The sequence below is a fragment of the Mesoplodon densirostris genome, chromosome 2 (genome assembly GCF_025265405.1).
Source record: "Mesoplodon densirostris isolate mMesDen1 chromosome 2, mMesDen1 primary haplotype, whole genome shotgun sequence".
In the NCBI taxonomy this organism is placed as follows: Eukaryota; Metazoa; Chordata; class Mammalia; order Artiodactyla; family Ziphiidae; genus Mesoplodon; species Mesoplodon densirostris.
The window spans coordinates 88,330,916-88,346,053 of record NC_082662.1 but is presented as its reverse complement, the minus strand read 5'-3'; the positions used below and the strand labels follow the sequence as shown (position 1 = coordinate 88,346,053).

General features: G+C 34.0%; 1 protein-coding gene across 1 annotated transcript in view; it reads left to right on the top strand.

Moving 5' to 3' along the window:
* The window catches only part of DPYD (dihydropyrimidine dehydrogenase), an 820,949-nt gene that overhangs the window by 236,278 nt on the left and 569,533 nt on the right, over positions 1-15,138 (top strand). The window contains exons 6-7 of the mRNA XM_060090168.1: positions 6,130-6,326; positions 12,273-12,354. Coding sequence (XP_059946151.1) covers positions 6,130-6,326; positions 12,273-12,354 — 279 coding nt within the window. The remainder of the gene's footprint in view (positions 1-6,129; positions 6,327-12,272; positions 12,355-15,138) is intronic.

Here is a 15,138-nt window from a genome sequence, read left to right as displayed (position 1 = left end):
AATTAACTATTGGCTGTAAGGTAATGATAACAACTCATTTTGGGGTGTTAAAAAAGATAGAGGTAAAATTTTATATAAAATTGACAAGGAAGGTGTTTGAGGTGGGTGTGGTAGAGCACAGTTAAGGGTGCTAAGGGCCTTTTGTGTTGGGAGGAGAGAGATACTTGATATCTCTCTTCAGTGTTTTAAAAACATTGAAATATCTATGTTAAAAATTAAAAGGTAATCACAAAAAATATAGAAATACCACCTGTAACTTCTAAGAATCAAAGAGGGGTGGGTGGGTAGAAAACTTAATCCAGTGAGAGACAGGAAAGGAAAAATAAAAAACGAGAGAGAGAAGCAAATACAAAATATGGTAAACAGGAAGCACGGAGCAGATAGCAGAAATACATACAAATATATAATTAATCATAATAACTTATATTTATTAAGTTTACTTATTAAAACATAAGGGACTTTATTATGGATTAAAAATAAATACTCCAGGGGGCTTCCCTGGTGGCACAGTGGTTGGGAGTCCGCCCGCCGATGAGGGTACACGGGTTCGTGCCCCGGTCCGGGAAGATCCCACATGCCGCGGAGCGGCTGGGCCCGTGGGCCATGGCTGCTGAGCCTGCGCGTCCAGAGCCTGTGCTCTGTGGTGGGAGAGGCCACAGCAGTGAGAGGCCTGCGTACCGCAAATAAATAAATAAATAAATACATACATACATACTCCAAACAGCTATATGATGTTTAAAAGCGAAAGACCTTATCAGATAACTTGAAAATAAGGTGGTTGAAAAAAGAAATACCTTGCAAGATAGTAACCATAAAAAAGTTAATGTAGTCATATTCATATGTAACAAAAGTGGAATTTTAGGGAAAGTGTACTAATAAAAATAAAGAGAAAAACAATTAACGAAAAGAAGAATAAATGTCTTAAAAATATAAAATTCATAAACTTACATGTACATTACAATATGGCCTTACTCAAAATTTGTAAGATTTTTTTGAATAAAGTTTATTAGATTGATTTAATAAATCAAGAAAGGTTCCTGTACCCAAGTAATATAGAGTAAGTGCATATAGATATATATGTGTGTGGATATATATGTATATACTGTTTCCAAATAAATACATACAGACTGCATTTTTCTGCAACACAACTAAATTAGAAATCAAAAATAAAAATATTGTCAAAATGAAGGCAATAGCAACAAATTTAAAACACACATTTGTAAATAGCTCATGGGTTAAAGAGGTTATCACAATAGAAATTATACAATATTTAGACCTGAATGACACAGTTTCCATTGACAACCTGTAAAATGTAGCCGAAGCCATTTTTACATGAAAATTTATTGTGTTAAGTATATATAACAGAAGAGATGAAGATTATATATAAGTAAGCAGGTTTCATTTCAAGAAGCTAGAGAGAGAGGAAACAGGTGGAGAAGGGATGTGTTGGTGGTAAATGAGGAAAAAGTAGAAGAAAGGAACTGAAAATAATAGAAAAATAATGAAATAGAAAATGAGAGCAAAAATAATGATGATCTACAAAGAAAACCTGGCTTTTTTTAAAGTAGTTTAATAAATGATTATCTGGCATATCACATAACAACCAGTACATTTCAATTATGGCTGCCTTCTAATTACTGTTCTTTTTTTATTTTATTGACCTGCTTATAAGTAGTTAACCATTACTGCTGTTTCTAGAAAAATCATATTAAAAATCAGTTGAAGCTGATAGGACGGGGGAATGATCTCTCCAGTCTACCATGTCTCCATCACTCTCTATTGCCTCCCTGCTCTCCTTTTGTCCCCAGCAAGCTGTAGCATGGATTGCCTGACCCCCGGCAGCTTTATTTTCCAACTCCAGCATTGAGCACATATTTGAGTGACGAACTAGGTACTAGGCAGTGTCTGGGTGCTAAGGATACAGTGATGAACAACATAGGAATGATACTAGCCCTCAGGGAGCTTATTGCCTAGCGAGAAAGACAATAAAGCAAGCAAATTGCAATGAAGTGCGGAGAGGGGGCAGTCAGACAATACTGTGGGAGCCAGTACCTAGGAACCCTAACAGATAGTCTAGCAGGGAGGGGAAGCTGAGTTGAGAAAGTGAAATTTAAACCGAATCCTGAAAGGTGTTCATCAAGTATGGTAAAGTTGGGAGTGGGTGAGAATTCAAGGCACAGAGAACAGCATAAGCAAATTCTGAAGGCAAATGAGTGCTTGCACTGATTAGTTTGAACCTACATATGATTTTGGATCAGTAAAGCTGCTCATAACCAAAGTACACACACCTATGTTTTCTAATTGAATTTTGTCAACTTAACTATTTAATTCAGTTGTAGCCTTAAATCGCAAATAGAACATATAGTTTAATCATAATAAAAATATGAACTATAATGTAGAATAATAAGTTAGGAATCAGTTCTGCTGATAGGACGGGGGGATATAAAATGGGGGAATATAAAATATAGCAATATAAAATTTCTATAAAATGAGCAATCATACCTAACTTTAAAGATTTTTAGGGCTGGAGATATAAATGTTAAGCACCTACGTGAGTGCCTTATAAAGAGAAAGCATTAATCCCGGGAGGTTATCATCATTGATTTATTCAATCTTCACAATAAATTGTTGAAGTAATTATTACTCTCTTAATTTTAGAGCTGACATTTAGAGAGGTGAAATCCTCTCCACAATAACATGTGTCATTTTTTTAAGATTTGGCTAAGGCGTTATCTTCTTCCCTTCTGAGATAACATTTCTTTCTCACCAGCTCCAACAGCACCATGTATAAAAATGAACCCTACACATGGAAAGATTGCATTGTAATAATTTTTCTATATTTAAGACATATGAGTACCCTGTTGCCCAGGGAACTATTTACTGGAAGGTCTGTGTTTGTCTTATTCATACTAGTATCTAGTGCATAGAGGGCACATAAAGATATTTAGCAAATTAAGGTGGAAATTTAATGGAACAGAATATTCTGATTTCAAATTACACAGTATTTTTACCATGCCAGTGATGTCTCACAATAATGTCTATTTTAATAACAAGAAAATAATGAAACAACATTTTTTAAGAATCACTAATGCATTAATAATTTTGATAACTAAAATTTTGCCATAGCATGAAGTTTTCCTTGTTTCTGATGTGTTTGAAACACAGTTCCCACTTTTGGTGTCCCTTGTTTAGTTGTGGTGAAGAAACTGTCAGACAGCCCAAGAATATTTCTTTTCAAAGGATGAGTGCGTTGAATAGTATGTACTCAGTACTTCCTTTGACTTCTTTCACAAAACGAAGCAAGTTACAAAGAAAATTACATAGAAATGTCTCCTAGAAGGCATGTAATTTGAGGTAACTTACTTTTGGATGCACAAATAACAATCTCTCTCCATTTAAGCATTCAAAAGGTAACCAGACTGTCATATTGCTAATTAATTAACTCAAAGAAACTGAAACCAGCAAAATGAAACCAATGTATTATTTTTATTAAGGTTCCTCTTAGACCTACACTGATGAAATAGTATCTCTTTAGAAATGACCAGAAATTATGTTTTTTTCTATAATAAAATCAAGTTAAATACTTGCAAAAATATAAAACTCTTATGGGATATGTTGAATACAGCTAACCTTTTATAATATATTCCTCAACTAGTGGAGATATTCTGAAATATCCAAGAAAACTTTGTCATGATTCCCCTATAGTTTATAGTTGCTATTGCTTGGTTAATAAGAACAAGTAGAGTAATTGAGGAAAAAATATAGCTACCAAATATTTGTGTTTATTTCCATTAAGTACCATTTTAAAAAGTAAGAAAGATTTAAATGAGAAAAAGGATACTCTCAAATTAGAATTGGTAAATATCTTTTCATTTACCGTGTTTTGTCCTTTTCCATTTAGAGAACACTGCATAATTATTAGAAAATTATACTGTTTCTGTCTCCAGAACGTGAGGAGGCTTGGGGGAATATTACATGGCCCCTCTCTGTGTCTCAGTCATTCCATTTTTAAAATTAGGATAATTTCTCCCTTGCCTCAAAATAATATGAAAATTATGGGGAAAATGCTAGTAAAGTCAATATGGGGTGATGAAAGAAATGCACTTTCCAGATGAGTGAAAAGTCAGAAACCACAGGGCGATTATACAAGGAAATCTATTTAAAATGTTCCTCAAGATTATTCACTTACAAATAACCTATAAATAACCATCCTTTTGTATCACTGAGGAAGAACTGCATGTGTTACTCATTTGTTGAAACCAATCACTGGAGTTCAAGAATTTTGAAATTCATCAAAATCTTGCTGGATGCCTACTACTATGTGGTACAATTCTACTGTGCCCTGGCATTCATTACAGATGGGAAGAGAAACCCTCAGATTAGGTTTACATGTATTAACTCATTTAATCCTCATATTAGCCCTATGAGATAGATATTATTAACCCCACTTTACAGTTTGAGGAGACTGAAGCATGGAGATGTTAAAACACTTATTCAATACTGTACACCGTGAGAATGATGGAGGTCATGACTCAACCCCAAGAGCATAATTTTAAAGCCAGATCTCTAAACATGTTGCTTTTGTGATGAAGTTTACAAAATTTCATTCAAATATTCAGTTCATCAGAAAAACTACCAAGGTTGATGCACCCTGCTATAAAACTAAGGGAGAAAATCCAGTGCAATAATAATTTACAAATAACAGAACAAAACATTGACCAATCTTCAGTTTATGAGTCCATTTTTGCTCACCTGTTCAAATTACTGTTAAGTACATTTATTTAGTTTTCAATTTTAATTTTGAATTTTTTTCTTTTCTAAAATTTGTTTTTTTTAAAACAAATTGAAGTTTCCTGGTGAAGTTCACATTCTTATGTATTTTTTGAACATGTTCATTATAGTTATTCTAAAGTCTATCTTTGATAACTACACTTATTGGATTATGTATGCATATCTTTATGTTTTCTGAGTTACTGGCAGTTCTTAGTTCTCAGTTAATGAGAGGCCTGGGCTTTTTTGATCAAAAGCCAGGCCTTGTAGATGAAAATTTGTAGATGTTGTAGTTGACTTATTATCCTCCACAGAAGGTTCACCCTATCATTTGGGAGGTAGACAGGAGTGAGACCTTATCACCTTCATCTAAATCAGTCTGGGTTACATGTCTTCCTCTGGTTTGCCCCACTTGCAGAGTACAGCCCTCCAGAAGTTTCAGCTGTATGCTAAGGTGTGTACTAGGACTTTTTCTTCTTCAGCTACTCCTGTACTCCAGTTGTTTCTTCTGGCCTCTCAGAGTGCAGAAAGCTCCCTTCTGCTTTATAGAGATTTGTTTTGTTTATGAACACTGTGTCTCTCTAGTCCTAGAAAATTAGCTAAAATCTCTCTTTCTGTCTCTTCTGAGCCGTGGTCATCTATCTACAAGATTCTTCACTCTGCTAAGAAGTGGCAAATTCCCTCAGGGTAAAAGTAACTCCTGAACTGTCACCTCACTTCTCTGCTGTTCCCTTTTTTCTGAGATCTTGGCTCCTCTAGTCAGCCTTACTTCAGAGGCTCTCCAGTGCTTCCAACATATTTTTGAAATGTTATCCTTCAAAAGCTAATCTATCATAACCAGAAGCAGATGTCATAAATTATCTACTGAATGTCTGTGTGCCAGGTTAGTGCTCACTGCTGGTTATACAATGGTAACATGTTTTTAAAAATATTTAAAGCAAATAGTAAGTTATATGTGTGTGTTTTTATATATGACATATTCTCTGACTCAAGAACTAATGTTCCGCTGACTAACATGGAAACGTGGCACACATGGTAAATGGTTTCATTAATAGCATACACAGTATGATACAGGAGCTTAGAGGAGGAGCACTTAACTTGGACCAGGGCTGGAGTAGGGAAAGCGAGTCAGGAATGCTTCGTAGAGGACCTGAGACAGGAATTTCAAAGATTGAGAAAGAGTTAGTCAAGCATAAATTGCCATCGGCTTGACCCAATATAGCTTCTAAGTGTGGTAATACTTAAAATGTACTGCTTATTTCTATTAAAAGCACAAATGGATTGGAAACATTAAAAATATGTTTGAGGATGTAAAAGTCAGCTTAAAAATTTTAACCATGCCCATTGATTTCTCCGTAGGTGTTCAAAGCAATGAATATCCCACAAATCAGGAATCATTTTCTGCCTCCCCCAGAAAAAATGCCTGAAGCCTATTCTGCAAAGATTGCTCTTTTGGGTGCTGGGCCTGCAAGTATAAGTTGTGCTTCCTTCTTGGCTCGATTAGGCTACTCTGACATCACTATATTTGAAAAACAAGAATACGTTGGTGGATTAAGGTAATGCCTACATTTATTTCATGTTCACGGTGTCAAAAATGATGGGGTAAAATGATTATGAATATTGTTGGTTCGTAATCGTATAGGAACTTCAGGCTCACAGATGGTATTTTAAGTGTTCTTTTTCCAAATGCTCAAATTTTGATTTCATTATTCACTTTAAATTTTCAGTTGGCTTTAAGCAATATTTATTTTAAAATTTCTCTGTCTAGTTCTGTGAATTTAAGAGAAATCTCAGCAAAATATTTTATGAATAGAGGAACCAATCATATGAAAGCTTATTTTAGGACTTCCCTGGCTGTCCAGTGGTTAAGATTTTGCCTTCGAATGCATGGGGTGCAGGTTCAATCCCTGGTCAGGGAGCTAAGATCACACATGCCTCGTGGCCAAAAAAGCCAAAACATAAAACAGAAGCACTATTATAACAAATTCAATAAAGACTTTAAAAAAATGGTCCACATCAAAAAAATCTTAAAAAAAAAAGAAAGCTTATTTTACCCCTGTGAGTCTTTCCTTTAATGGCGATATATATATATGTGAAAATTATGCAAATTAGAGATGGGGAAACCAAACTCCACAGAATATTGGATGATTCATTTTGTTGTGTACACAGACGTGCTGTCCTGGTCACGTATTTTCATTCTCCAATTTCTTTAAGTTTTGCATTTGATTACAATTATGTTAGCGTCTACTAAAAATGCTCCATTTTAATGTACATTTATGCAGTGTTTATCTCATAGATACCATATTATTATTTACTATTAATCAGCATCGTTATTAAACCAGGATTCAGTCACATAATCATTTATTCCCATGAAGATTCATACACTGAAATGGAAAATATTCACTTTGTATCTGATTTTCAGAAATTCATATTAAGCTTAGAAATTGGATAGAGTTTGCTTTATTTAAAATAAATGGAACTCTATAGAATGTACAATGGAGAAAAGGCAATCTCTTCAATGACTGATGTTGGGCAACCTGGACAGCTTACATGTAAATCAATGAACTTAAAACACTCATGCCATATAGAAAAATAAACTCAAAATGGTTTAAAGACCTAAATATAAGACATGACACCATAAAAGTCCTAAAAGAGAACAGAAGCAAAACATTCTCTGACATAAATCTTAGCAATATTTTCTTAGATCAGTCTCCCAAGGAAAAAGAAATAAAAACAAAAATAAGCAAATGGGACGTAATCAAACTTAAAAGCTTTTGCACAGCAAAGGAAATCATCAACAAAACAAAAAGACAACCTATGGATTCACAATAAGGAAATGGGGTTTAGGTGAAATAGATTTGGTCATAGAAAATATTTTGAGAACATGTGTGATGTAACACAAATTTAAAGTGTGGTACCTGTAGCGTAATAAACTAAAGCAAAGTTCTATCGGAGTATGAACATTATGCTTTAAAAAGAATGGAAGGAGGTTGTTACTGGTTAAATCCATTTTGATGAAAGAAACATGAACATATAAGAACGATTATTTTTTTAGGTTATCTGGGCATTCCACTGATTGTACTAAAGGATTTGTGGCCACAAGGAAAATTTCTTTCAAAACTTTAGATTGTTAAAAGAGCACATATAGAAGAATGAAAGTTTGTTTTTATAAGTACAACAAACTTGGGAAATAACCATTCCAATTAAATTCCATCTTCTATCCTTGTATCCCCTTTCTCAACACGCAGTCTTGAGGGTAATCTCCCTCTGTCCCTTCCTCCCTCCTTCCTCCCTTCCTTCCTTCCTTCCTTTTTTATTTATTGATCTCCTACTATGTGCTGGTCATTGTCTCGGGCCCTAGAGATACAAAGGTAAATAAAGCAAAGTGCCTGTTCTCATGGGACTCGTATTCTGGTAGTGGGGGGGTGGACAATAAAGCAACAATAAACCAACTATAGAGTATGTCAGGTGTTTATAAATGCATGAGGGGGTTTCAAAAATGGCAGTTTAGTGCTGTCCCTCGAGCATTTGATATATGGAATAGATAATTTTTAAAATATGGTTATCCTCTAGTCTGTACAATAAAATAATCTTCAAAGAGAATTATGTAATAATTGGTGATTATAATTATTTTTATTCACTCCCATAAAACAAAATATTAACAATCAAAACAAAATAATTTCAATATTAAAGGTATAGTTCACAGTTTCACTATTTTAAAGTTTAAACCCAAGTTAAAAACTTCTGGTCACACAAAATTACAGAATTGAAGTAGATTCATGTTGCTTCATGTGTTATTTTATCAATCACAGATCAACTATTTAAACATGGGAATACGTAGTCTTGCAGGGGTGGAGACACATGCTGCCTATGGCCATTGGAATGAGGAATATGCTTGTAGGTGAATCAGCATGTGCCAGTGGCTGCTGTTTAACTGGAGTTCTCCATATTAACTGTTCTGTAGAACTCAGTTTATTAATGAATGAGTAATAAAATTGGGATTATTTAAAGCTTACACTTTTTTTAACATCTTTATTGGAGTATAATTGCTTCACCTTCGATAGCTCAGCTGGTAGAGCAGAGGACTGTAGACCTGACACATGTGGATATTTATTTTAAAAACATTTATTACTAAAACTCTGTAGCAACTGTAGCCATTGTTTAGAATTTAGATCCACCAAAGGGTTTTTTGGGGGGAGATGGTGTTTAGAATATCACTGACTTGTTTAGAGTCACCTGCTCATGGTGATAATACAAAAAGGCTTATTTTTGTCAGTTTTATAACTTTTTAAATCGTCTAAAAACAGTGCACCTCCTTATTGCCTGCGCCTGGACTTGGTGTGATGCTGGTAAAGGAATAGAGTACGAGTTTAGGGTTGAGCAGCTCATAGGAAGGAGTTGTCTGAGGACGTATGTTGGGGTGGAGGAACCAAAGTTTAGTTTGGGGTATAAAAAATTTGAGATACCTATTAGACGTCCAAGTGAATATAAAGGTCTGGAATTTAGGTTTGAGGATAAAAATGTGGGTGCCGTCACATATGGATGGCATTTAGAGCTCTGAAATGAGGAATTTGCCTGGTATCTGGGGTGGTAGTGTTCCTATTAAAGCCTGCTGACACCCCTCTGCTCCATTGCCCGTCCCCTGAACACAGCATGTACACTTTTTTTCCCTCCTCCCCCTTCTGTCCCTCCTTCCTTATCATTTTCCTCATCTTGAGATGCCTTCATTTGTCTGAAAGCTGATCATATGTCACATTTCACCTGATTATCTCATGTTGCAATAAGCTAATTCTCCTTTGAAACACTCATTTACATTTGGTATTTGATACTTGTCTTGTTGTACCATGAGAGTGTGTGTGTGTGTGTGTGTGTGTATCACCCATCTGCTGACCTCATCCATTGGTGAATATAATTGTGTCATGTTTATAACAATCAATAATTATCTCCTTATCCCCTGCCTACTTGATTATGATCAAATCTAACTCTTTTTAGTATCTCACATTACTCTTATTTCCTGTAGAAGATTCTTGGAAATGTGATTCTCACACATTTATTCATAACACATGTGCTAAGTAAGTGTTGGCTACAATGCTTTCAGGGCAGTATGTGATTCTAAGCAGAGCTGCTCAAGCCCTAGCAGCCTGGCATTCCATTTGCTCTGTTGGCTACTTCAGTTTTCAGAGTTATACTTCCTCCTTGCTCTGGTTTCTTCTTGCTAGGTTGAGAGTGTTCTCCTTTCTTTCTGTCAATAGAAAAAATGTTCCTGCTTCATTAACCTGCTGTTTCAGAGCCATATCTTAAATTAGAACCATTGACCTAAACTAGCATCATTTTTTTTTCTTACATATCATATACTTCTATTCAGAGCCCATAAAGATCCCAAGTCAGAGGAAGGTACTCAGCCTCACAGTGTATCTGTCTGTATTTAGAGGCTCATCTTGCTGTGGTTGGTTTATTTAGCTAGAATTTTTGCTTTCATGTCTAGCCTTTTGAGGACTTTCATCAGATTCCAATGTTAGTCCATTTTCAGTCTCTCTTCCGCAGACCCCCAGGCCTATCAAGACTGGGTGTCTGTTTGTGCCTACTTATAATCCATACTATTTAAGAATTTTTCTCCTTAGCCTCGGAAGGTACAGGGAAGGAAAAAAATAGCTTCTATCCTCTTAGGTCAGTAGTTGCCTTGTGAAATAAACTAACATGATACAAATTAAGGAGAAAAACAGTGTTTATTAACACATGTATTGTACAAACATGTGGGATAACTCAGTGATGAGTCATTCAGAGAAGGGGGGTCAGAGCTTGAGGTTTATGTAGCATCTTAACAAAGAATGATAAATTTGTGGAGAAGTGACCAGACAAAGGAAAAGGGGTTTATGCTTTTAGGGACAGCAAACTGTGAGAAGGTAAATATATGGGGGAAACTAATGGAACATGAGTTATTCAGTAAGGCTTGTAATGTAAATTCCTCTTGGTGCCCATCTTTGGGCTGGTAGGGGTCTACAGTTGTCTCCTGGTGATTAAGAGTTTTGCCCTTCTTGGTACAGGAAAGGAAGACACAGCATTGCAAATTTACATACTGCTTTTTGGCAGATAATAGGGGACCGGAGAGCTTTTCTTGTATCTGTTTCTTCTTAATTGTCTTCAGCTCAAAATAATCCTCTGCCGAAGTGGCATATTGGGAGGGGCATATTCTGCTACCCTACAAAGGCAGAGCCCTGTGTGGTGCCCAGAGCATTATGATAACCGCTGAGGTAGTGTGGTTGTCCAAAGATCAGCTTAGGTGGTTTTTCTTTCTTAACCTATGCCCTAAATCATTCTTATGTATAATCTTACGCCCTAACTAGATAGAAAGCTCCTTTAATATAGGACCTTGATTTTGTACTGTTCAGTACTTTGTATTTTCTATAGCACTGAGATGAACATGGTGCTTTGCTGATTGATGGATGGAAATTAATTTAATAATCAAGTTCTTAAGTCACCAAAGAATGAAAATACTACAGATGCACTTTGGAAGACCTTTCACTGAGTGATCCAGAAAGTTCATCTTCAACAGTTATTTATTTATTTTACAAATCAATCTCTATAGTGCTTGGATATAGCTCTTCCACTGAATGTACTACATTCTGTTGTCATGATCTGTTTATGTATCTTTGCTCACAAGAATGAGAGCTTATTAATAGTGGTAATTTGGTCAAATTCAGCATTAAATCACTGCAGCTAACACTGTACCTGGTACTTTGTAAATGCTTGTTGGATTAATAGATGAATGACTGCATGAATTGCTGTATATTCATGAACATATGTAGCCTTTTTATTGCTATAAGATATTGAAAAGTTATTTGAACTTACCTTTAATACTATGTATGAACTATTAACTTTTGAAGTGATTGTATTTGAAGACAGAAAACAATGAGCACTGATATCAAATAGGATTACTTTTTAATGACTGAACCCTTTTGGGACACATTGCTTTCATAGAAGATTGTTTTACTGTAAAAATATTCTGTAGATCACTTTACGGAACTTATTCTGTAATGTCCTGAACAGCATGGTAATACAAAGTTACAGATTTGAATTTGAACAAGCTAGAGGTATAGTTATAGAATATATATGTGTGTATGTATATATGTTATGTATATTAAACACTGTATACTTTCAAATTTTTGTTTTTTTAAGACTTTCTTTTCTTAGGAATTTATAGAAGTGTTAGTAAATAAATCAACTAAATACTGTAATAAACTTAAAAGTATAGGCCAATTGTGTACTCACTATTTGTTTTTCATTGTTTTTATTTATTTGCACATCAGTTTCTACTGTTTCTCTTGTAACCCATATCATATTCTGTCATGCATATAAAAATGTGGATGTCCTCACACTCACGTTATGTGATATGAAAATACCCTCAGAAGAGATACTTATTCCTTTAATACTGATCAATCAAGACATGTTGCATTTTTTAAATTGGTGATTTTCCCACAAATGCTTCTCGTTTTTATTTTCAGTATCTCTGAAATCCCTCAGTTCCGGCTACCATATAATGTAGTAAATTTTGAGATTGAACTTATGAAGGACCTTGGTGTAAAGGTAAGTGAAAAACATAACACTTACATGTGTATTGCTCCAAAAGAAAGGAGTAAGCTCTACACTAAAGATTAACAACAAAATGTCACACACTTTAGGAAAGAACAATTAAAAGCTACACCAGGCAGAAGCAGAAAGATGCTTTTCCTTGCTTAGGGCATTTGTCTGTCTACTGTCTGAATGCCACTAGCCTGGAAAAGGGCAATCAATAGTTCTCATCTGGCACGCCTGCATGTGATTAATTGTCTGTAAGAAACAAATTCCTAAATTGCTTTAGGGGTTCAGTGCAGCTAATAGAAGGATTTGGTTGCTTTAATCACGTTTTTTTCATGCAAGTTTTGTGCACTCTGAAACATTTGTATTTCACAATTTGGAACATAATTTCTTACAGAGGTTTATTTTATTTACTATATGCGTAATGTCAATAGTGTTAATGTGATAATCCTTTTTCAACATAAACAGTTACTCAGCAAGGTAGAAAGCAACAGCTCTGTATTTTTGATTGTTTTGTGAAATAAATATTGTGTTCGTTTAAAGATGGTCAAAAAATTAATACATTTTACTTTCGTAATACAGCTTTAGATATTCCTATTCTTTTGTATTATTTAAGAGTATCGTACTCTGGCTCTTCACCTGAACATATTCCTATTTTTATTTCAAAAATTTTACCTTTCTGTAATAGGTATAAGATAATAGATTAACAAAGTACTATGATTTACATAATACATTCTGTAAGTACATATGGGAGCTATTTTGAAAAGTGCGAACTATTCATGGCTCTTGCATTTAGAAATAAAAATTAAAATAACCAATAAAAAGGGAAACACTCAAAACAGTATTTTGTGCATTTACACTTATAATTACATCTTATTTGGCAATGGTTAGGCAATGAAACATTTACACATAATCACCAAACAAGTAATCTTATAACAAGTATGCAGTACAGATGTGCACAACTTTATGAAAACAGAGTTCAAAAATAGTGTTCAAAATAGATTTAAGGGTGATTACTTGCTTTATATAAATATATTCTGAAAAGTTCGTTAAATGTATTTCATTTTGAATGCAAGTTCTTACCTAAATCTCATTAAATAAGAACATGATTATTGAGACTTCAAACTCATATATTAAGTGATACTTCAAATTGAAGATGAATCAAAAATTAATTTGACACCTCTGAATTCATCTTATAAGTAATTACAAAATTGCATTTGATTTTTACCGTACCAGATATATTGCATAAATTAGGGCATACCCATTTCTCTTACTAGGAAACTCAAGACATAACAGTAGTCAATGCACTGAGTGCCAGAAAATGTACATTTCAGCTACAATTATGCCACTTTCTAATTTTATAGTCAGATAACCTTGACAAAGTCAATTAATGTCCCTTGCCTTGGTCAACATTTGTTCAAAGGGAAAAGTATGGTACTACAATTTGTGTAAAATATAAACATATCTGCTTATATATGCCTGGAAATATATGTGCTCTGGAAATGTATAGAATCTGATAGTATAGATTGCCTTTGGGAAGGTGTAGGAAGGAGTTTATCACCATTTTGTAAATTTGAATTTTAAACCCTATGAATTTATTAAATTATCAGGAAAGAATTAGAACCTGAATTAAAGAGAAGGTTAATACTGTCTTGTCCATCACTCTGAGGAGAGACAGTAATGAGGTTCTTTTTCAGCTTTGAGGACTTGCATCCATTGATGATATGCTTGCATCTTTTATGACTTATCAACTTTATCCATGAAAGGATATATATTTTTAAAAATGTTCTACACTTGTTACCACATTTTTCTCATCACCAAATTCTTCTTATAACCTGCCTTCCATTTTTACCTCTCAACTAACACTGTATATTTTAAAGTCAACAATAATTTCCTGGCAATGAAACAAATTTTTCTCTGGGTTTATACTGTTTGGCTCCTGTGCAGCATGTGATATATTCTGATATGTATGCATGCATGTATGTATCTATGCATGCATTTATGTTCATGTATGTATGTATTTTTAGCTTTCATGATCTAGCATTATCTTGGTTATTATCTGATTTTTTTCTCTTTCTAGTAGGTTTGTTTCATTTATTTGATAAATAATTATTGAGAATTTACTTTTGCCTAGAGGTGTGCTAAGGACTTGTCTAGAACCATCTTTCTTTTGAACTGCAGTCCTGTAATCTTAATAGTTTAATGAACACATTTATCATCCAAATAACATACACTCATCATATATAAACTTAGTTTAATTCATCATCTTCCCTCCCAACTATGTTCTTCAGCTAAATTTCTTGTTGAGTAATTTCAATTTATTTCATATCTAATAGCTGATAGATTAGTTCTTGTTTATTCAAAGATGAATTTTTCCAGTCAAATATTGTGTCACAAAAAACCCCTCTATTTGTATGTTATATATATATATTTTTTTCTTCCACTGTTTCATTGTTACTAGAATGTTATAAAAGTGGTAATGCATGGCATTTTTTCTGATCTATGAAATAGTATTTTTATCATATTCAGTAAATGTTTTCTTTTTCTAGACTTAGAATAGTAACATTTTCTAAGTTATTTTGTTTTATTTTAACAGAGGAGGGGTGTTAAATTTTTTAATTGCCCCTTTTGAAAATCGATGTTCAGATAATGTATTGAGTTATGTTAATCTTTGCATTTCTGGAATATATACATTTTGCATCATGTTTTATTATATCTGTACATCTAGAACTAGGTTTGTTCTATGAGTTTTTTTAAAAATATTCTTTTGCATTCACTTATTTATGCACTGAA